The 24,423-nt window shown below is 40.6% G+C and overlaps 1 protein-coding gene across 4 annotated transcripts; it reads right to left on the bottom strand.

Annotated features, from left to right (window-relative positions):
- Positions 1–40: 40 nt before the first annotated feature.
- Positions 41–24,088, bottom strand: ttyh1 (tweety family member 1). Of its 4 annotated transcripts, XM_044206904.1 has the most exons (16): positions 23,934–24,088; positions 23,188–23,332; positions 19,400–19,564; positions 17,631–17,860; positions 14,014–14,125; positions 12,522–12,859; positions 9,310–9,405; positions 9,077–9,149; positions 7,656–7,731; positions 7,405–7,460; positions 7,037–7,129; positions 6,846–6,938; positions 6,597–6,736; positions 5,368–5,535; positions 3,625–3,703; positions 41–1,120 (listed from the first exon to the last, which is right to left on the bottom strand). In XM_044206904.1, exons 3-16 carry the CDS (start codon positions 19,532–19,534, stop codon positions 1,037–1,039), a joined length of 1,773 nt encoding a protein of 590 aa, XP_044062839.1. In that variant the 5' UTR covers positions 19,535–19,564; positions 23,188–23,332; positions 23,934–24,088; the 3' UTR covers positions 41–1,036. The 4 variants fall into 4 exon arrangements, with proteins under 4 accessions (XP_044062839.1, XP_044062842.1, XP_044062841.1 ...); XM_044206907.1 differs by lacking the exon at positions 23,934–24,088 and having other exon boundaries at positions 5,475–5,535; positions 23,188–23,504; XM_044206906.1 differs by lacking the exons at positions 3,625–3,703; positions 23,934–24,088 and having other exon boundaries at positions 5,475–5,535; positions 23,188–23,505.
- Positions 24,089–24,423: the final 335 nt, after the last annotated feature.

The following is a 24,423-nucleotide window of genomic DNA, read 5'->3' on the forward strand; positions in this document are numbered from 1 at the left end:
ATTTACATTGCATTGACTTGTAGACATGATGAAGACCAGGTGAAGGTTATTGAAGTTATTTTTATTTATATTAGACTCTCGAGTGTAAAAGGATGCCATTCAAAAGGAGCATTGATAACCATACAAACTCAATTCAAGGGTTAACAAGGTCAATTGGCAAGGACGGGGGATTCAATGAAATCTCCAACATACCATAGCATATATATACAAAACATCTTGGAGAGATCTCAGAAACCCAATGCTATACATAGTTATTATTGCTAGTTACGGTAGGGCTACTGCAGCACCAGTAGCAAGAATCATATTGCTATGTACCTGCTGTCATTGCATTGGATTTGTAGTTCTCCACTCTCAAGACTTGAGTGGCAGTTGTAGTTCTCCATTCAATCATTAAAACAGGGTCTTGGTAGCCCTCAAGTATTTTTTTTTTTTAAGAGCAAAGGTTCATGATTATTCAGATATTATAGACAGTGAGATATACAGAATACCATAAGGTAATACAAGGAAAATACAGAATTGCCACCTATAAAAAGTAATAATAAAAAAATGATACCAAGTGCGGGAACTGCATAACCATTCACAGAAAAAAATGTGTCTTGTTGCTACGTGCCAGTGCTTTTCTACAACAATATTTATATAAAAACTTAATAAAACAAAATAAATTGGTGGTACTGATACATTTAAGAATATAAAACTACAACGTAGTAACGTCAATACCATTCTGACTTGCCTCACCACTTCACAGTTTACACAGAGTTTGGACAGACAAGGGGAAGTAATTTAGACCAAGTGGACTTGGTTCATATCTTTGCACAACCATCCTATCAGCATTATCATTGTCAGTTATAGCAACAGTCCATTTAGACCTGTTTCTTTTAAGTGCTTCTAATAATAATAATATTCAGTGGTACTGACGTTACGCACTTTGAATTCACACCTAGCATTCATTTTATTTAGATTAGTTTCTTTTTCAAGTGTCCATTCATATGAAAACTAAACTTTTTTTTCTATACATTTCCTAACAAAAAAATAATAATCAACGTGAATACAGGTTCCGCGAATGGGCAGGGTTGGGGTGTGATTGACCTCCCCCGTAACCAGTCAGCATGCTGGGAGAGTACTGTACATCCAGAACAGACAATTGGATTCAAGAGAAGAGAGGTGGAGATGGTCCAAAGGTGTATTGAGAGAAAATGAAAGAGAAGAGAACAAAATATGTTATTCACCTCATCAAGAGTAGCAGACTGTTTGCTACTGTTTGTCTGTTTTGCTCACTATCTGACCAACAGGCATGAACACATTATTCACATTATTCAAATAAAACTCAGGAGACCTTAAGTTTTTTGACTACTATGGTTTCTATGGTCAAGAACGAACAGAGAAGAATAAGTAAAGGTACAGAATTTGAAGAGGCTTTTAATATTATATAACTTCCTTCTTCAAAAGTAACTGTTAAGTCAATTACAGTCAATTATGAAGATTATTTGACAACAAAAAAAAACAACATCAAGGTCCTCTTACTAGCTTTTTATGAAGCTTTCAAATGCAGCTTATGGTCTTAATGCATGGAGTTTGCTCAGTTGTCATGGAGATAGTTAAGTCATCATGAGACTGAAAGTTTGGTTAAGTGATAACATTTTTGATTTAATTTAATTCAAAAAGTGGAACTTCCATATATTCTAGATTCATAACACATAAAGTCAAATATTTCAAGCCTTTTTTTGATTTAATTTTGATAATTACGGCTTACAGCTCATGGAAATCAAAAATCTCAGTCTCAAAATATTAGAATAAATAATTTATAATACAGAAATGTCGACCCTCTGAAAAGTATGTTAATTTATGCACTCAATACTTGGTCAAGGCTCCTTTTGCACGAATTACTGCATCAATGCGGCGTGGCGGCAATCAGCCTGTGGCACTGCTGAGGTGTTATTTAAGCCCAGGTTGCTTTGATAGTGGCCTTCAGCTCATTTGTATTGTTGGGTCTGGTGTCTCTCATTTTCTTCTTGACAATACCTGGCCAATCAAGCACAGTAATACCATGGTCAGCAAACCAGTCACTAGTAGTTTTGGCACTGTGGAGAGGTGCCGAGTCCTGCTGGAAAAGGAAATCAGATGGAAGCATGAAGTGCTCTAAAATCTCCTGGTAGACAGCTGCATTGACTCTCGACTTAAAAACACAGTGGACCAACACCAGCAGATGAAATGGCACTCCAAATAATCACAGACTGTGGAAACTTCACACTGGAGTTCAAGCAACTTGGATTCTGTTCCTCTCTACTCTTCCTCCACACTCTGGGACCTTGATTTCCAAATGAAATGCAAAATTGACTTTCATCTGAAAAGAGGACTTCGGACCACTAAGCACCGGTCCAGTTCTTTTTCTCCTTAGCCCAGGTAAGACGCTTCTGATGTTGTCTCTGGTTCAGGAGTGCCTTGACACCAGGAATGCAACACTTGTAGCCCATTTCCTGGACACGTCTGTGCGTGGTGGCTCTTGATGCACTGACTCCAGCCTCAGTCCTCAGTTTTGAGTTAATTAGCTCTTCTCAGGTCGACATTTCTGTATTAACCTTCAAGTAGTTTGAGATCTTCGGGCAGGGGTCTCCTGTCTGTTCCTGAGTCCAGGTTGAAAACTAAGGGGGACAGAGCTTTTGCCATCAGGGCCCCGAGGCTCTGGAACAACTTGCCTGAAGAAATTAGGTTGTCTGAGTCAGTGTCTTCGTTTAAGTCCCTTCTCAAAACACATTTTTATCTGAAAGCATATCCTGATTTTACCTGAACTGGCTGTTTATTTTATTGCTTTTGTATATTTTATGTATTTTATTTCTTAATATTTCGTCATTCACTGTGGTATTTTATTTCTCTTGTTGTGAAGCACTTTGTACTTTGTTTTGACAAGTGCTCTATAAATAAAGTTTTATTATTATTATTATTCTAAATTCTTTATTCTAATATTTTGAGGTACTGGATTTTTGATTTCCATGAGCTGTAAGCCGTAATTATCAAGATTAAAACAAAAACGTTTTGAAATATTTCACTTTATGTGTAATGAATCTAGAATATATGAAAGTTCCACTTTTTGAATTAAATTACGGAAACTAATGCACTTTTCCACGATATTCAAATTTTTTGAGATGCACCTGTATATATAGTATCTCATCTCGTGTCTCATGGTCATCCAGTGACAAAGACCATGAAACAGGATTGAATGCTGCAGAAAAAAAGCTAGTAAAATTTTTTTCCTTCTTTCATCAAACTACTGTTTCCGAGGTCAAGAATGAACTTTCAGGCTGAATGTTTGTTATTCATTAAAATTGTTATGGTGAGGATAAGGTGCTCTATAAAATGGTCAGATAGTGATAATAAAACAAAGAGCTCTCAGATTTATGTTAGTCACAAAGAGTTATGTAGTAACAGTGAAAATATGTAAATTCTTTTTCTTTCAAATTTTGAAGCAAATCAAAAAGAAAAGGCCAGCCCACAGGGTCCTGCGAGGTCGAAGCCTCGTCACTACCATGTTAGTCCGTTTGATACTGATTATCAAAGCGAGCGTGTGCACTAACAGCAACGATAAAATGGCACAGATTGCGATGGCGTCACAAGTACAGAGGAACTCACAGAGGGGGGTGGGGACTGCCTGTCAGTCAAGGGGAGGCTCTCATAGCCAGGGTTGCCATTGGAGGAAACGTTTGGAGTCCTGTATAGAGATAGAAAGAGACAAGGACAGAGGGAGAGGAGGAATGGAGGATGAAGAAGAGAGGGAAACAGGTGAGACACATTGAGATAGACAGAGGGGACGGGGGGGCCGCGGGGTGACAGGACCCAAGGACAGGTAACAGGAAAGAAGGAGAAAGAGCGGTTAGAAATATAGTGCGGAAAAACACAGCACTCAGTATAACTAGTAGGTATTAGTTTTACTGGCACTCAAGCAAGGCACTGTGAGCACCAGCAGCAGATGTACAGTCCACTCCTTACTGATGATGCACAGCAGGGTTTATACAATAATCTGCAATTACATGCATTTAGAGCTGGGTGTGACTCACCAGTCCCATTTCAGCTATAATGTTGTTTTCCTAATTAATCTGTTTATCTGCATGATAAACCCCAGAAAGCTTTTAAAGCAATCCCGAGCAGATTCCATTAAAGAGGAGTGGACTTTATTTTTAGTGCTAGCTGAGTTTCTGAGCCTTGACAGTTTAGTTTAGTCAGTATCCTTGTATTTCTGTGTTAATACTAAATATGGGAGCAGTCAAGATGATCAGATGGCATTAGAATAGGAAGTTAAATAGTCCACGATTAGGTTTTTCAGAGCACTAACTTAGCTCGGAAACACCAGCGAGGGAGAAAGGGAAGAAACATAATAAGATGAGAAAATTGAAAGTGAGAAAGAGGGAGAACCAAAAAAGGAAGCAAGAGGTATGATAGAGAGCAAAGCAGCAAGGACAGATCCAGAGAAATATCTTGAGGACACGACAGTGAGGAGACAGATGAGAGTGATGCAGTAGGGGGTTTGGGGGGGGGGGGTTACCTATAGTCAACCTGAGCCTCACATCGCCGGAGTTTTTACGAGCGCGGCCTCGTCAATGACACCCTCCCCCCAACACAGCAGTAGTCTACTACTGTTTAGGAGACAGGACGCCATTTGAGACAAGATCAGTGAAATGACCGAGCGGCCTACATCGTCTGTCCTGAAACAGTCGACAGACGAATAGACAGACACACAGACAGACAGACCTCTGGAGTTGTGTCTGTTTCTCTGCCTACACTGTAGTCCATATTGACCTGTCTGTGTGTCTGTCTGCAATGCATGTGCTTAACCTGACAGCTCTGTGGATTTGGACTAATCCTACATGTATCTATATATATATATAAATATATATATGTGTGTGTGTGTGTGTGTGTGTGTGTGTGTGTGTGTGTGTATACAAAAGTGTGTAAACCTAGCTGACTATCCTGCACTTCCACTACTCTCTCTTGTAAAGATAGGTGTGCATTATGACCAACATCTGTTAAGTATGTCATGAATACAATTATAACTGTTTTTAGGGGGAAATGGGTGATTTCAAGCTGAATGTTTCACCAAAAAGACTATGTGTCTGCACAAAAACGTTTCAATAGTGCTCAGTCAGTCTCTGTGTGTTGTTTAAGTATACTCTGTGTTGTAATGCTGCATCCTGGCCTTTTTACAATCCCTAATCTGGGGGAATCAGTATAAACGTTGCCCATAGGTACAGATCTCGACACAGAAACACGAGCTTGATGCCAAAGCTGTATCTAAGAGCAACCTCCTCCTCCTCTTGCAACATCTGGGACGCTATGTCTGTCTGTCTGTCTGCGTGTCTGTGTGTCTGTGTTACTCACGGGAGGGGCGGCGCGCTAGAAAAGGGGGGTGTCCACCCGGCCCCCGGGTAATTATAGAAGGGGGCCATGGCCCCTCGCTGAGACCCCGAGGCCGTCTGTCTACGTGCCTGATGGGAGGTGAAGGGGTCCTCACTCTCGCTGTCCGAGTCTTCGTAGTCCTCTGATTCACTGTCATCGTCCATGAAAGAGAGAAAGAGGGACATGTGTGAGCAGCGAAGTGATGAGTACTACTGTGACTTTATACCTTGTATAAAGCTGTATTCATTGTTATAGTTCCATTTTCATTATAGATCTTTTTTAAATTAAAAGACATCTTACAAGACAGCTCCATTTATTCTCTCGATCACTGTTCATGATTAGTTAGATGCTAATATTCAAAGACAAAAAAGTATGAGATGCACACTTCATTTGGTAAAAATTATGAATTTATCCACAAATAGTCACCACAGAAAACATCAAACTACTGATCCACGGGATTGCTGCTCTAGCAGCACAAAACACAAAACTAAATCTTGCTGTTAGCTGATGACACTTGAAGAGGGTTTTCATGGATTTCAGCGTACCTGGAACTAACTACCTGCTCCATATCCACTTGCAGCAGATCCAACAAACCTGTGCCGCTGCTACCAAACTTCTGAATACTAAACTCTAGCTGTTCGCAAAAAAGAGATCAAATTCACCTAGAAGTGGGTTGAGGAGAGCCAAACTTCCAGCTGTTACTGGTCATTTTTATGTAATACTGTAGTATTACTGTATCCCTATTAGTGCTAGACTTGCATGTTCCAATTTTCATTTGAAAAATTTCAAGGCAAAATTTGAACCAACTATCTCAAATACACTAAATATTTCCACACTGTATGCCAAGCAGCATTGTATGGCATGCAGAAAACCCCAACATTTTGTAATCATTATCTGATTGTGGATGATTTGCACATAATTTTTTTAATGAATGGTGGAGGAGAGGAGTATATGTCCCCCCCGACATTGTTGGACAAGATGGATTTATTGCTTTTCAGGATCTTCAACCCAAGATCAATCTACTCGCACTGTTCAATTCTTTTACTACTTTTGGCAGTGTTTTTGCTCGGCAATTCATAGTGTATAAATTGTGAGTGCATAACAATAACAATGTCATACTTGTCCTTATTTCTATTAGAAATTAATAGAAACAACTGCAAAAAAGCAGCAATACACTACACACATATTCCCACTTTCTCTTTTTTTCTCACCTGGGGAAGCTCCTCCAGGCACCGGGCAGAGAGCAGAGGATGGCAGTGAAGGCCAGAGCAGAGAGGAAAGAGTAAAGGGAGAGGTAGAGCAATCCCTCCATCCCATCATAGCACAGGCCTTTCAAAGAGTCAATGTAATCCTAAAAGAAAATGGACAGATATATCAATAAAAATAAAGAAGCAGTAGTTTGGTAATTAGCTGTTCTTGGTCATTAGTACAGGTCCTGTATGCACTACGCTTTGTGTTACCTTATTCAGACCTCGGCAGTTCAGTAGTGCCACCAACTGATGAAAGTTGCCCTCTGTGGAGTTGAGTATCTGCTGAACCTCCCTGAGTGATTTCTGCAATGATGAAAAATTTGCGACAAGTTAGAAAAATCACTAAAAAAGGCGATAGAAATGTTTTTTCTTAAGCTGCATAGTTACACGTTATAACGTACCTCAGCTTTGGGGAACTGTGTGAGAGCATTTCTGTCCAGACTGGAGAGGTGTGTGTGAATGTTGGACAGTGCCCTCTGCGACTGGGTCAGCAGCTGAAGTCAGCAACAAGTCAGTGGAGTTAAGAGCTTTAATTTTGTGTTATTGCTCAAATATACCATTAATATGCTGAGAGTGTAGCTGGAGAGCAAATCATTTAAGGACAGGACACGTAGCAACAGCTGTGCATCCCGTCCTCAAATAAATTGTCCTTAACTGGCCTTGAGCAAGTCTGACATGCAACCTGCACACTTACTTCAGTGAGGGTAAGAGTGTCAGCTAAATACAATGTTATATACATAAGACATGTAACTGACAGAGGTCACATTACCTGCTGGAATGGACTGTTCATGCGTCTGCTGCAGGTCAGGTAATAATCCAACACATCTGAATGGCCAACAAAACACCAGTGCACAGCAGATTAGAGCACAATAGAAAAGATTTGTGGGAACATTTAACTCATTATATTAGATTGTGCTGATATAAGCACAGCTGGGAGGTAAATCAAGTGCATTGCAGAAATGGAAAACAACCAGCACTTTCAGAGAGTGTTGCTTGTACAGGGGCAGATTAATACTGTACCTGAGCTGGTCCCGGTGTTGAAGTGGGTGGAGTTGAGGACAAATATGTTTGGATCTGAGCAGAAGTCACTGAGAGCCTGGCAGTGCAGCAAGAGTGACGGGGAGAGTAAGAAAGGATGACAGGAAAATAAAGACAGCAGGATGGATGAGGCAAAATAGGGAGGGCAAGAGAAAATGATCACAGGGGAAAAGTTAGCAGACACACTGACCGACTGACATACTTACCTCCTCCGATATCTGACAGCAGCTCACAATATAGTGGCAAATATTGATCTGCCTGCATCACATGCTGCCCTGGATAAACGTGCGCTACGCTCTGACATCTAGTTTTCTTTCCATTAGCTCATCACTCATATCCTCCCCTCTGCTAACCTTTTTTTCCATATCATCGCTACACATTGCTGTACCTTCTGGCCTATTTTTGAAGAGGATGCACTCAAGTGAGAGGTAGTACACCCACACTCAGTTTGAGATCGCCCCACCAGAAGAGGGAGTGAGAGCCACACAGAGAGCCCAGCGACTGAAAGGAAAAGCAACGACCCAGGACAGAATAAAGTGGGCAGGCCAACAGCTGGCCCATTGTTTCCCTGTCAGTGACCAGGGACAGAGCGGCTCTGTGTGGACCCACAGGCCTTGGGACATCTCCTGCCAGCTCCACATGACACTGAGACTCTTAAAGTAGGCAGCAGTGGAGAAAAACAGCCACCATTTACCCTCTTCACACACCCACAGCCCAGACCAAAACAGTCTCCCCTTCAAAGAGTTCGACCAAACTTCACAGGGCGAACTTTCTCTGTGTTTTGTTCTTGATAAATGTCACTGCCCTCTAAAGGTGGCCAGCAACATCTTCAAGCCTTGCACTGTTGATGGTTTACCCACTCTCTCTCTCTATCACTCACTTCAGCTCTCTCTCTCTCTTAAACTGATGTTGAGATGCACTCTCCCGCTCTTCCTCTCCCTTCCTCACTCTTGTTGAAAGCACTTCTCTTCATCTTCCATCTTTACTTCTCGAAGCCAAACACCCACACACTTGCAAACACACTTACATGAAAAACACGCACTTTAATGCACAAACACACTTTGTTCACAAACACACTCGTGCACACGCACATTGAATCTTTAATCTCTGCCCCATTTTTCTGCCTTTTTGGTCCTCTGCCATGACTGCAGCGTTCCCTAGGAGGCAGGTCTTTTCACGGTTTAGCACAATGGGCACAGAAATCACACACACACACACACACACACACACGGCTTTGGCCTGCCATCCGGGTTCGGCCTCCTATAGCTCTCTTCCCTCAGTTGTAGCCAGCCAATCCCTCCCATGACAGTCCAATTCACTTCCTGTTCCTCCAGCCCTTCATCCCTCTGCTCCTTCCCTCTAGCCACCCCGCTCACCAGAGCATTTTTACTGGGTCTACTCACCACTACAGTGGCGGTCTCCAAGCCCAGGGAGCCCCAGCTTAGGAAGAGAGCCAGCCAGGCCAGCACGGTCATCCTGTGGGGGAACAGCACAAACTCTTCAGCCAAGAGGACACCCTAACCATCAATCCAATGTTGTATGGTTTGTGTCTAAAGATACGAGATAAGATGTGTGTGTGTGTGTGTGTGTGTGTGTGTGTGTGTGTGTGTGTGTGTGTGTGTGTGTGTGTGCTCACAGGATGAGCAGCCAACGGGCTTGCTTGGCCAGTCCCAGCAGGATGAACAGACACACTATGAGGTCAAGCAGCAGCAACAACACGTATGACAGCCACCTATAACAAAGAAACACACAAACACCACATACAGTAAATTCCATTGCATTAAAAAACTGTTATAAATGTTGAGTGCGAAAGAATATTCTTTACCTTAGAACAAGTAGTTTAACCGAATAAATCTTAACTCAAACTCAAACTACGATTTAAAATGGTTACAACACATGCACAAAAAGGAGCAATTTAGTACAAAACATGGGGCTATTTGTTGTTATCATAGAACAATTGGTATGTTATGCTGTTTTGTCCCACAGGAGATACTATAGTACAGCCAGAAATTTGTAAGAAGGAATTGTAATTTTAATTTAATTTTATGGTCTGTAGTTTTATATTGTTGTTGTTATTGTTTATGGTTTTATTTTATGTGTACTTATTTACTATGTTTAGGTAGTTGATTGATTGGTTGGTTGGTTGATTAGGATGGGAACACTTTAATTTCAATGTTTTTATGGATGTATAAATTGAACCTTGACCCTTCAAATGCTTTTCCATGCTGCAGTGTGACACAAGCAGATGCTGTAAAGGAATTTTCGCCTCAGTGGTAGTTGTTACTGTGAGGACGTTTTTCAGATTTTCAGATTTTTCCCACAAGAATGGTCGGACTAAATTTGGTAACCTGTGTTAGCTAGTGGGTTGCAAATTTAGCATAAATTTAGCATTAGCAAAATAGCAAATTATGGTTTTCATTTTGATTTTGTCAGGGAGAGATTTAGTATAATGTCCAATCTCTGTCCTGCTGGAGGAGTTGATCCAGTAGGAGACATGATGTCTTTAAAGATCTTCTGGTAAGAAATGGGATGTGACTACCTGGTTGTAATAACGTACAGTCTTGACCTTCAGTCAAGTATGAAGTTGTTCAAAGTGGCAGCAGTAGTGAGTTCATGTGACTCACCAATTGTTAATTAGCTTAATTAGTTCAACCAAAGAGTGATTTGTCCTTCTCAGGTTGTTTTATTCTAAAGGGTTTTAGAGGTCTGGAGAGGTAAATGTAAATCTTTCTTTCTTATCTCTTTAATCATCTTGGGACCTTTTAGATTTATCTTGGGGCCCTTGTGAGGTTGGGAACCACTGCTATAATACATCTGAGGTTGGTACACTTTAGCCTCGAGGCTAAAATGTCTACTGACTAGTTTCTTTTTTCAGCTGCAATTTTAAGCTTGGCATCTTGTATATTTATAAAAAAGCGTATTAGTTTTGATTTCGTAGTCCTTTTTCTTTCTTTTTTTTTTGGTGATGTGTGAAGTATACAGTGTTCCTTTCAGCACATTCACAATTTTCCACCTGATCTGGGATTAAAACCTGCTTCTTTTTTTCCGCTGTTCCCAGAATTAAAACTGCTGAGAAGTGTAATAAGATTATTAGGATTCTGATAACACTGCTGATCTGGGATATCTCTGTTAAACAGAAAAAACGAGACATTCGCTCGTGTCTATGTGTGTCTATGTTCAGCTTGAATTGCTTTATTTGCTATCTAACATAGGGCAGACACAAGACTCCATTGTAGGAGGGAAGTGGTGAAGTTAGGATGAGGCTGAACCTTACATAACCTCTCACTGTTTAAAGGCAGTGATAAATTACATCTTCTGTGTTTGCTGTGTGTGTTTGTTTATGGGAAGCAGTACTTTCATGTTGTTATTACAGTGGACATTGTTTATCAATACTATGATATAGTTATGGACTTTTCAGTCAATTTAAGTGTGTCCATTATGGAGTATGGAATTTAAAAGCATCCCATCAACCCATTATGTATACATTTAGTTTCCATTGCATTACCTCAATGAACCCCGCCATCTTAATAAAGATGCAACATTTATGAAAGGCTCGTTAGAATAGTTTCCTCAGCCTCTTAAGAACAGGGGTGTGGCAGTGGTGATAAACAGCCTGTACACGCTGATATTTGTGAAACTTGCTCCTGTCTGCTTATTTACTACATGAACTTGTCAGAATAGAAAATGTTTTTAAGAGGAGACTGGAAGTGTGTGCTAGATTCTACTAAAGTTTACTTTTTATTCTAATTCCCATAAAAATGTACTCAAGGACTGATTGCAGTTTAACTCCAGATGCTTGTGCTGAGCAAGTTGCAAAAAGTAAATTTATGTGTTTATGGCCGCAATGTCAAACTACTGGTTTGGAAAACTGACAGATCAGTGTTAGTGGACAGTGAGTTTCGTAAATGGGAAGAACAAGAATTCTGATTGTTTTATTTGTGGAAATTATAAGAATGGAGTTACACCATCTATTTTATTGGAAACTGTTTAAGCACACTTTAGAGGAATCATTACTTCTTGCACAATTACTAAGAGAAGCAAATATAATTTATGAGCATCTCTATCAGAGGTCAAATGGTAAGCAGAAAAAAAGAACAGCTATACTCTTGTTTCCCAGAAAGCTGACTATCGCTGCCAATGTTTACTATTATTGGTGCGGCAGTAGAGGGCATTTCTGATTCCAAGCATGTAGTTACTTGTTCATAAACAAGTAAAAATATCAAATCTTTCATTTGAGATTAATCAATATAATATCACAGTAACACTTTTATTTTACGTGTCCGTAATTAGGTGATGTTTCCTAGGAAGTTCGTCTTTAGTACTAATTATAGGGAGATTTGCTTTTTGCTTGAAAGAACTGCTTCAATTAAATAATGCATTATTGTATTATAACTGGAAACTTTATTCCTCATATACAGTATGTTGATTTGACATTTTTGCATGTTCAGGTGACAAATTCAACACTGTCTCTATTTGACTTAGTGCCAAATTATATAGTTCTTTCCAGGGAACTACTTTGAATTTTCTTTTTAATTATTTGGAAATTACAGACCCATAAAATAAGTGTTAACTAAACTGCATCTGAAACAAATTTTATTGAATTGGCTTTGAATCGCAGTGTACTGTATCATACAGAAATATGTTAGATATATCAGATTATGTACTGAATCATTTGAAATACATAGATACATACCCCTAATATGCATATTGGAACAGATCCGGACACTACTTAGTATTATTAACTAATAATAATAAAAAAAATGTAAAAAATCTATTTCCAATGTGTATTTGGTCCAAATTAAACATCTACTCATCAATCCAGAGGGCCACTCTGGACTGCAGCCTCACCTGTAGTCCTCATTGACCATCAACGTGTTGGCCGCCCAGCCAGGTGAGAAGGGGTTGGGCATTAAGCTGTTGCTTGGCACCACTGTAGGAGCCACAGAGGGAGGTACCGGGGTCAGAGGTATGATGGACGCCCCGCTGATACTGCTGTCATTCCCCAGGCCTGCGTCGACACTGGACCGAGCCAGGGAGATGGAGGAGAGGAGGTTGACCACATTCTCAGATAACCTCCGGCAGTTCCGCGTTGACACCAGGAAGGGTTTACTGCCGGTAAAGAGCTCTTCCATTGAGGTCAGAGGGCCAGAGATAGACAGCTGCAGCCCAGATATTGTGTCTGAAATCTGGAGAGGGCGGAAGGAAGAATGTTAGGGGAGTTAAGTGGGACGGAAACCGCAAAGTAGAGCTGATTATCTACTTTGTGGCCCACCATGATTTTATGTGGAGTGGTTGTGTTATGGAGATAGAGAACTTAAGATGGTGGGTATCTTGGTGCCTCAGCTTGCTAATGCATGTCTCACATAATCTATAACACAAGTTAAAGCTCAGGTCCAGCATTTATTAAACTGCTTAAAGTGAGATTTTGGACTTAAGTGAAAAATCCGCGACTTGCAAACTTAAGAACAAAAGCTATTTACCATGAAAATATCCTTAAATATACGACACCTCAAGGTCTCTTAAGTTGGTTAAGAGAAGATAATAGATGGCTGCAGTACAGAGACAGAACTGAGCACACGCCTTTGAGACATGTTTTGAAATGACTGTGCAATCATGATGAATCATTTGTTATGTCTCTAATTCAGAATAGAGTAGTTTTAAGCCTATTATTTGTTCCAGTTAGGTTTTCTTTGGGTTTCCATTTCCATGTCCATCTCAGTGATCACATGGGAGTTGCTCTTACAGGTTACACTTTGCTTTAACTGTTTCTTAATAAATGTGTCTTCACTTTTAGCAAATAAATGTTTTACTCTTAAACTGGCTCTTTCGAGCGTTCTTAAGTGTAATAATTCTTAAAAGTTTGATTAACAGATTATTGTGTCCATTGTCTATGTGTGTATTGCTTCTCTCTTTCCCTGGTAACTAATGCTGTTGCTTTATTAGGGTCAGATTGCTCTAATTTTAATTATTGATATGTTTCCTTGATATGAATGGATATGAGCCGAACTGATTAACTCCCCCTCATTAATAGTTTTCCTGTGCTGTATCTTCTACAGAGCGCAGTAGGAGGAGGAGGACATTCAGCAGTCTGACACATAAACCACTGTCTGACCACAGGGAAATCGATAAAACATAAGTTTATATTTAGATTTTCTTTCTCTCTCTGCAGACCACATGTAAACATGAACACATCCTCCCTCCCTCTCTCTCTCTCTTTCTCTCTCTCTCTCTCACACACACACACACACACACACACACACACACACACACACACACACACAGAGCGTCAAGCAGGGTAGATATTCTGCATGACGGTGTACTTGCGGAGAGCAGCACTCACCAGCAGATCGATGGAAGCTAGCGTATAATTGGCTGTGAGAAGAGACGAGGTCAACTGATACATCCCATCATTAGCCTCGCTGTTGCCATAGAAACCGATGCCTATGGCAACACTGCAAAGGGGGAAAAAGGAGACATGAAAACATTGTGGGAGGGTGTATATATTTATATGTGTGTGTGTGTGTGAGAGAGAAGGGGATAGAAGAACAGATAGCAGACGCATAAATGTAATGTTTAATTCAGTGTGTATGTACATTTTAAATGAATGTGACACAAGGAGATAGCGTTGGAGAGGATGGGATATGTGTGCTCTGGATGAGCATACCAACAGTGGAGCGCAGGGGAAGGAATAAACAGATGATGGGGAAAAAAGCTGACTCTTAGCACTCAACGGTTAAGCTTCAGCAAGGAAAATATTCGAAATGTTAAACATAGCGACATGTTTACACATCTTTCTGTTATTCAAATATTCAGATTAAGGCTCGGGCCAGATGTTCATCAAATCCCCTCGAACCCAAGAGGAATGGTATGACCCAATCTCCCACAAAGTATGTGACCCAGATTAGAAAGCAGGGGGAAAAGGAGGAATGTGTGTCTGCGTCTGTGTGTGCTTTGCATTTCAAGCTGCCAAATGTGAACGCTGTCTAATGCAGCTACATTTCAAATAACATACTCTGTTTCTGTGACCAAAGGCCACCCACTATCTGTAGGAAAGGGTGTCACATGAAATATTTTCGAGAGGTAAACTGTGGCATTATTTTTTCATCCAGTCTAGCACAGGAAGCTCTTGTATCGACTGCATAACATTACATTACGGTCCATAAGGGGGAGACACAAACCCGATCAACCTACAGTCTGTATTAGATGACATCATTATGACAGCTGAAATCAGATCCCCAGTACATTATGTTCTGTGGTATAGTAATATAGTCTCAGTGCATATCAAAGTGCAGGGAATGGACTGGAATACAATAACAAGCACTGCTGAAGCATTAAATTGTGCTATAATTTTATTACAGCACACAGCTGGGCCTGTAACTTTAGATTTAAAAGGCAGCTGAGCTTCACCTCAGTGACTATACCAGAGTGTATTGGACAGATGTCAAGCAGCATTTCTGTTTAATGTACAGCGGAGAAAATGTACTGACTTGATGACTGCATGGTCACCAGATCTGAGGGGAACACCGGTGGGTAAATGACTACTGTACTGTAGGTGGGTGAGCTGAGATCATCCTCACACATGCACACACAATGATGGGGAACCACTGAAATCCACACACGCAAACTAACACACACAGTGCTGTCATAGGCCTGTGGTTGGTCAACAACAATATAACATGACCATCAGCTGTCATCCAGGCATCCTTTCCTCTCCAGTGACATTGGTGACTGTATGAGAGACTAAAAAGCACATGACGAAGGGGGGTGACAGCTCATGATTCACAGCTTTGTTGCTGTTTCACGTAAAAGGCAGTGGTGTAAAGTAACTAAGTACATTTGATCAAGTACTAAATTTTGAAGTACTTCTACTTTACGTGAGTATTTCTAGCTTACAGGTATGTTACTTTATACTTCAACTCTACTACATTTCAGAGGGAAATATTGTACTTTAACTGCATGTACTGTATCTGACACTATGCTCTGACAGCTATAGTTACCAGTTACTTTCCAGTTTAAGATTTTACCTAAAAAACATAAAAACAATGTATTTAAAGGATTTAACCAGTGTTTCCAATCTTTAACTTGTGATCCTTTGTAAAAATAAAAAAACAGTGTCTAGTTGGCGCCCCTTGCCACATTTCAGATATGTATGAGTTGTTAGCAGTTTCACCAAAGAGTGATTTTCCCCTTTAAATTTTGCAGATGGTTTCATTTAAAGGAATAGTTCAACATTTTGGGAAATACACTTATTCACTTTCTTGCAGAGAGTTAGATGTCACTTTCATGTCTGTATGGAAAATATGAAGCTACAGACAGAAGGAGATTAGCTTAGCTTAGCATAAAGAAGTTACCTTCCGGCAGAGTCAGGTTGGCTGTTTCCCGCTGTTTCCAGTCTTTATGCTAAGCTAAGTTAATTGGCTGCTGGCTCCAGCTACTGTACAGACATGAGTGGTATCGATCTTTTCATTTTACTTTCGGCAAGAAAGCAAATAAACGTATTTCCTAAACTGTTGAATTCCTTTAAATAACTGTTTCATGCTCAAAGAGGTAAAATAATCCAATATTTCACAAAAAAAGCAAAGATTCTAAAAAAAATACAAATTTGTGTATCAGAATTATTCACAATATTGTTGTTGTTTCTTCTTTCCTACACACATAATCGTCTCACAAACCCTCAGATTTATCTTGTGACCCATTGGAGGGGGCTGACCCCTGGGATGGGAACCACTCGAGTAAACTGGTGGAAACTAGCTACACTTCGACCAGCTATGACAGTAATCGTGCATCAGTATTAAAAATCTAATAATCACTGGTGGAAGAAGTATTCAGATCTTTCTTCTAACAGTAGCAATTCCACAACAAGAAAATGCTCCACTACAAGTAAAAGTCCTGAATTCAAACTCTTACTTGAGCAAAACATGAAGTATCAGCAAAGTGTACTTTAAAGGGACAGTTCACCCCAAAATCAAAAATACATATTTTTCCTCTTACCTGTAGTGCTATATATCCATCTAGATTGTTTTGGTGTGAGCGGCCGAGTTTTGGAGATATCCGCCATAGAGATGTCTGCCTTTTTTGAATATAATAGGACTATATGGCACTCGGCTTGTGGTGCTCAAAGCACACAAAAAATACACCCATACCAAAAAAATTCCACAGATTTGTTGTGAGCAGTTTCATGTAGGAACTTTTTCTTTCTACCGATAGTTCCTACATGAAACTGCTCACAAGGTCTGTGGCTTATCTTGAGTAACCGGGTCATGATTTCTGGAAAGAGACATTGCTGTTTTTCAAATGTATTTTTTTGGCACTTTGAGCTCCACAAGCCAAGTGCCAACTAGTTAGCTATTAAGTCTATAGTCCCATTATATTTGAGAGAAGGCAGACATCTCTACGGCTGATATCTCCAAAACTCAGCAACTCACACCAAAACAATCTACATGGATAAATAGCACTACAGGTAAAAAAAAATGTTGATTTTGGGTTGAACTGTCCCTTTAAGTATCAAAAGTAAAAGTACTCGTTGTAAGAATGGATCCTGCAATTGTGATATTGTTATATATTATATTATTGTATTATTATTAGTGGATTATATTGAATCATTAATGTCTAAGGGCCATTTTTATGTTGTAGCTGGTTGAGGTGCAGCTAATTGATTGCTGTATATACTATAGCAATGTATCATATTTTATAAGCTCATCATATGTTTTGTATGTAAAATCAAAATCTGCAAAGTAACTTGTTCTTAGTTACTCGTACTAACTTTGTTTTGATGATTATACTTCTGTACTTTTAAATGCAGGACTTTTACTTGTACTTGAGTATTTTTACAGTGTTGCAGTGGTACTTTTAATTAAGTAAAAGATGTGAATACTTCTTTCACTACTACTAAAAGGCAACTTGGGTATGTAAATAAAAGAGCGCTGTGGCTAATAATGTCTGAATCCTCCTTCTCACCAGCACAGTGTGACAGCCGCCACCGCCACCCACGTGACACAGCAGATGCCCCGTCCCTTCTTCCCGCTGTAACCGTGACCTGTGCTGGCATCTTCATCCTCCTCCTCCTCCTCTGATCCCTCGCCCCGATCACCACGGTGACAGCAGCAGTAGTGTATAAGGAAGGAGAGAACCACCAAGAGGGAGATAACGAGAGCAATGGCTGATAAACTGGACAAAACCAGCAGAGTCTGAAAAAATGAAGAGGAGGGGAAAAAGCGGATGAATCAGTGAATGTGAGAAATGGCACTTTAATTCCATTTTGTGGAAGTGGAGAATAGCAGTTTGAAAGGGTGAAATACCAAATAATCCTGTTAAATTCCATAGCTTGTCATATTGTCCCGCCCCATTAGCAGCAGGAGATGGTGATTAAAAAGGTATGAGAATATAAATTGTGTGCTTCAAAGAGGCAGAAAAAATCAGGGATACATATACACGCAACATAAATTAACAAAGATGGAAAAGGGACACATTTAACACAATTAATTTGAGGTGATTCTTGACCATTTAATATACTTATTTCAAAGGCTTTAACTCATGAATCTCTAATCTGTCTTTGCACCAGAGTGAATATTAATGTCACTAAGCCATATCAAACTTTGCTTTTGATCAGGCTCCATGTCATAAAGTCAACATTACGGAAATGCATTTTGCTCCAACACATATCTACAGTATTATCCTTCATCCATCTGCCTGTCTGTCACTCCCCATTCCTCCACCTTCTCTCTATCTCACCTCCTGCTCTCTGAAGCCCCTCCCCATTGTCCCACTCCACCCATCCCTCTTTCCCCACGCTCTCCCTCGCTCCCACTCCCTTTCTCTCCCCCATTCTCCCCTCTTTTTCTTTCTATCCACACCACTGAATCTCTATTAATAATCTGTGACCTACTTAAATACATTCACTGCCACTCTCTCTCACTCCCACTCTCCCTCACTTCTCTCTCTCTGCCCAGTCTTCTGTTTAGCAAACCTCCTCGCATTACTCATTCCCTCTCTCATTCTCTCTCGCAGAGCACTTTCAGTCTCTTTTGTCTATCTGTTCTGCAGGATAATTTGAACCCCCCCCCCAACCCTTTGTACCGCAGAGAAGTCACAAACACGCACTGTGAGACGTTGCTAGCTGGAGCGTTTTCATGAGAGCCTGTTGGCGGAGAAGGATGAAACCTTGCAATTTTGCAGTGAGAAACTGCACAGTTCAGAACCATGCAGACAATAGCAGCTGTGGAAACCTGATAGATGACTCACACCATGTTGAATCTCATGCACTCCCTGAAACCAAATTGTGTAAAATATCTCCACTTTGCATACACAGAGGCAGAGGTGTAAGTGACAGTTTAGAAGAGCATTCAAACATCTAAAGCAGTAGAAAAATAGAAAGATGAAAAAGATTAGATATGAGCTAATGGGCTCTTGGAGGGGTCTAGTGCAATCTTCCCACCAATAATTAGGTCAATAAATTGGCAGGAAAAATGTTTTAAAGGGCTGTAAATGCCATCATCATAGCTCTGCAGATTGCTGTTACATTCAGGGATTTAAGGAGCAATTTATAGTGTGCTGTAGAGCAAATTGCCCGTCATCCAGTTACTTAATTGAAGTACAATATTCCTGTACATTTATAACTACAAATGGGCAACAGGGCTGTAATTATTATGCAATGTGGCACCTCGGACAGTTACAGCACAGCATGTGGTTACAGTGTGTTATTAGCAGTTGTGGCAGGTGTCTGTTACCTGCTGGTACTCCCAGCTGTCAGGGACAAAGATGTTGTCCCTCATCTGCATGGCGAGGTCCAGCCTAGGGAGGGCGTGACACACTCTCACCCACAGCGAAGGGGTATAGCTGGGCACTGTTGTCATGGCAGCCATTTTCTACTGCCACTGGTCCCCTCCTCCACCCTGCAGGAGGGAGGAAAGAGGGGTCAGAGCAACCAGGATGTGAAGTAAGAGCAGAGGAGAGGGAAGAGGGCAAGGTAAGGAGGGGTGAAGGACTTCCTGAGCCCATTGCCTGAGCTGAGAGGACAGAGAGGTCACTGTGAGCCACTCACAGTCCACTGTGTCCCTCCTCCATCCGGGCACAGTGGAGACAATTTATGACCAGAGATCACCTCAGCAAAATGAGGGTCAAAATGTCAGCCATAGTTACTTGAAACTAGCTCTCTGGAGTGTAAATCAGTGCGCACACCTCACTCAGAGCAGAGGCTGAAGTGTGTTGTTCTGTTTTTTGCTTTACCTGTAACATTTCAGGTACAACAGAGTTTGGCTTCACTGATCTTAGATCAGTTCCTCACAGCAACATTAACTGAAAGCTTCACATACATGACTGAACGCATAACGCTAACTTGTTACACGCATAAATAGTGTTATGAGCTTTACCTGTCCCAGTCTTCACTTTAATATTTTTGAGACTGCATATTTAAAAAAAACAGCCTTCTTTGTTGAGCATGTGATGTGTTTAGAGTCAAACAATTTGTCAATTGATTGATTAGTCAGGCAATTGATAGAAAATTAATTACAGCAATTTTGGTAATCATTTAAGTAATTTAAGCAAAAATGTAAAATATTTGCTGGTTCCAGCATTTCAGAGATTTTCTGATTTTCCTTTGTTTTATATCATATTAAATGAATGTAACCTTGGGGTCTGGAAACTTTTTGCATTTTTTACTATTTTTCTTCTTTTTCACTTTCTACATTTCATAGCATAAACGATTAATCGATGAATTGAAAAAATAATCAACAGATTAAACGATTATAAAAATAATCATTAGTTGCAGCCGTAGGGGTTTTGCCTTGACACAGGGAGATTACATGACTTTATATGACAAAGTGCTGGTATTCACAGACGTCTCTCCTAACCTTATAAAAAGGGTATATACTATAGGATCAGCATGGTTTATATAGGGGATATTATGGGGTCTTTGAAGAAATCTTCCTGGCAGAGGAAGAACACTGCATAAGGCACCGAGAAGACCGTAATACAAAGAATGATATATTTGACTCCTTCATCAACCACTGTTTAGTGTTCAGCATAAAGCCGGCCAAGGGGGAGAGAAAGTAGGGTAAATACAAAGGGCAAATCCGGTTAGCCAAAACATACACTGAAATACTCATTACAATGACAGAGCAGAGGGGTAACAGAGGGCGAGACTAGAGCCTGGTAGGCTTCTGATACCGGCTGCCCTGATTACAAGACCATCAGAGCTTTACTGTTTAAGAAAGGAGCGTTTTAAGACAGCTCAAGAGAGAGAGAACCATTCACAACAACAGCACTGATGCTTAAATACAAAGGGTTATACAGCTCAGCTCAATGCTGATATTACAGGCAGATACAATTCTGCATTTGAGTCTAACAGGATCCAATAATGTCTGATAGATTCTGAATTAAAGGCTTGTGTTGGATTGTAGTATCTTTTAATGCAGCTGCTATTTATTCAATACAACTTTCAATCAGCACAGTATTCTACGCTGCTGAGGGACTGTACTATCCCTGTTGATTCACGCTTACAATCCATTGCACAGAATTGTGTTAAATACTGTGCATGATGAAAGTTTAGATTTAGCCACATGTCACATTCAATGCCAGACAATTTCCCATTCAGATTTGGGGCAGTAATGGCCCAGAACAAGTTAACAGCTCGCCCGCAGGCCAGACAGGGCTGCTCTAAGCCCATTACAATAAGCCTGTTCACCTTAATGGTTCCAGCAGCCCAACTGTCACAAATCGAATCATTGCCAACACTCCATTTCCCTTATTAAAACTGTGCTGAACATGATGCTTCACACGCTGTGAGAGCTGCATCCATCCACCACACATCAGCAGTGTAAACAGACTGTGTTTACTGTACTCTGGTGTTATATTTATGCATTCCTTCATGATCATTTATCTTGAGTGGATTTATTAGATTAGATGTATTATGGCTATGAGGTACATTTATCAGACTTTGGAGAGGATAAAAGCATTTTGAGAGGCATAATAATCATCATAAGCAAGGGAATAATTCCACAATCAAAGGAGAATCAGTCTACCTCTTGTGATCACCACCTCCAATAAAAGTGGGTCACTATAGACAAGCATTTCTTTTGATCGATGACAATACTGTATTAGTAATGATTTTCACCGTGACGCAAGCAGAATACACCATAGAGAACCCATTATCAAACAATTAAAGATAAAGAAATATGAATCACCAGCATGGCAGCAGGTTATCTGTCAGACAGTGATGACAGACATCAGGTCAAAGTTCAGGTAGGATTCTCCTGCAACCCAGAAAGTTACTGAGGCAACCTAATGAGGTGCTAATGGAAGTGAAGGGGGGTTCACAGTCCAAGAGCAGCAGTTACTCAGCAGTTGTCACAGATAGGAAGCCTCAAGTTGAAGTGATGTCTCCTGCCAGCTTGTTATCATGGCTCTTACACCATTGCATAACTGAAGCCAAATAAATGTGATTTTTGAGCTCAGTCGGCAGAGAGAAAAGAAGAAAAAAGGGAGAGACGAGGAGAGAGATGGCGAGGACCCAACCATGAGCTCTTAAGAGAAAAACAAAATGTTCTGATGCGTTCAGTCTGCATGGAGCTCAAACACAGAGAATGAAATCAGTTGCATGATATGAGACTCCATGATGTCTCAATGTAAAGAAAAGGGCCATTTTGTGAGGCAGCTAATGAGAGCAAGGCTGAGGCATCTCTGTCAGCTGAATTTAGGATCATCTTCAGCACAGGAAAAATCATCTCCACCTTCATTTTTTAACATCAGTAGACCTCTCTTGATCAGATGTAATTAATGTAGTCCTGCACATTTCCAATTTGCCTCATAAAAACTGTTATGTTTCACATACAGCCTGAGTAGTCATCTAACAGCTTAACAGCAACCTTAATGACTGTAATTTATGAGATAAGCATTACAGTCTCATGACACACTACATCAGCCAGGAGAAATTAATTAGCATTTTGTGAAGGGCGCAAAGGTACCTTGGTCTCCTGTGTGAAGCCACAGGAAAAGAAATAACTAAATAACTAAAATAAAATTTTCACTTCACATTCATTTGCAAAATTAATGCTTAGTTCCAACAATGAACCTTCAAAGTGAGTGCAGTTCATAGTAAGTAAGTCAGAGCGAATCAGTCCTTTGATGTGTGCAAGAGTCCAGCATGACAAGTTGATGGTGACAAAATGCTTCCGTGCGATTGACCCAGTCGACAAACCCACACAGAGCAAAATATTAAAATGATCTTAAGATTAAATTAAAAGTCCAAAAAGCACTTGGCGAAAATATGAGACAGATGAAAGTATAACTGGGTGGAAAATAATTGGATACAATCAAATCATTAGAGCATCATCTAATAATTCTCTCCATGGGAGACGATCCATCCATTAGGTGTGATAGTTGAAAAGATAAGCATGAATCCATTTTGGCAATACACTGCGATGTGGTGTAATGTGCATCTATATTATATTTCACTTGAGTGATGACTAATCTTTGCAACCACATCAACAATTAAGCAGGAGAGAGATCAGTCTCTTACCTCTGTCGGTCGCGTTGGGAGGTTTCTCTCTCCTTCTGAGTCCTCACTTTGCCTGTGTCCGTGAAATATTTACCCACTCAAAGAGGTATAATGCCAGCCGTCAACGCTTGATGCTCTTGAAAAAAGATCATCCTGAAAAAATGGCCTGGAGACATGCCAAAAATATGTCAAAATAGGGGGGAAAAGGAGGGAAAAATAAGCCAATAATTCTTGCAGTTATTAAAATATTAAATAGCCAATAATCGTATGGTTGTCTGGTGACAGTGGAGAGGTGCTTGTGTTGATGGATGGGAGAGGAGCTCTCAGTGAGAGCGATTGAGTGAGAGAGACAGAGAGAGAGAGAGAGAGAGAGAGAGAGAGAGAGAGAGAGAGAGAGAGAGAGGGATTAAGATTGAGGAGACACCCCTCAGGGACCTTTTATCGTTGCATTGTAGCCCTTCATAGCTTAACACCCAAGCGACTTCACAACACGGCAGCAACACGATATTGCCCAAAGATAATTAATCTGTTAACAGGGATTAGCGGGGGTCTAACCCCTCACTCACTTCATACAGAGATACCAGAGGCACACTTCAACTGCCGACCCCCACCAACATCCACGCACACTCCCATCAACCTGACCAATCTCTGTCCAGACTACCACACTGAACCTTGACCAGATTACTGAGAGAAAGAGTAAAAATGCAGAACTGCCAGCCAACTGTGTGCGCTAAACAATAGTGAAAAGAGTTTTTAAATCCACTCACATGTTGGATGCAAAACAGTGACCTCCTGCCTATGACAGCACTGTTAGGCTGCGACGTGTGGAGAGCCAATGTGAGGTAGAGATGCACATAAAATTAGAGTAAGAGAAGCGAATAAGCACGCAAAGATGAATATGGGGAGGGGGGAGATGCAGGGAAAGGCAACATAAAACACTGAAGAGGAAAAAAAAGTGGGTTCCCAGGGTGTGATGCTGAGAGAGAGGGAGAGGAGGGAGGGAGAGAGATGGAGTGAACAATGAATTGGGGGGGGGGGGCATGCAATGGATTTTTAGGCAAAATCAGTTTTCAGTGGAGGCTGCAGAAGAGCATCAGCACTGATTTAGTGACAAGGAGGCAGAGGAGAACATGCAACAACGTGATAGAAGTGATCAGAGTGCGCTGATGGAGATGCCCTATGGGTGATTTGGCTGAGAAATGCAAATTGGAGATATAATGGTGAAACACAGCAAGAAAGAGTAAAAGGAGTATGGTG

This window comes from Siniperca chuatsi, linkage group LG9 (genome assembly GCF_020085105.1).
Source record: "Siniperca chuatsi isolate FFG_IHB_CAS linkage group LG9, ASM2008510v1, whole genome shotgun sequence".
NCBI lineage: Eukaryota > Metazoa > Chordata > Actinopteri > Centrarchiformes > Sinipercidae > Siniperca > Siniperca chuatsi.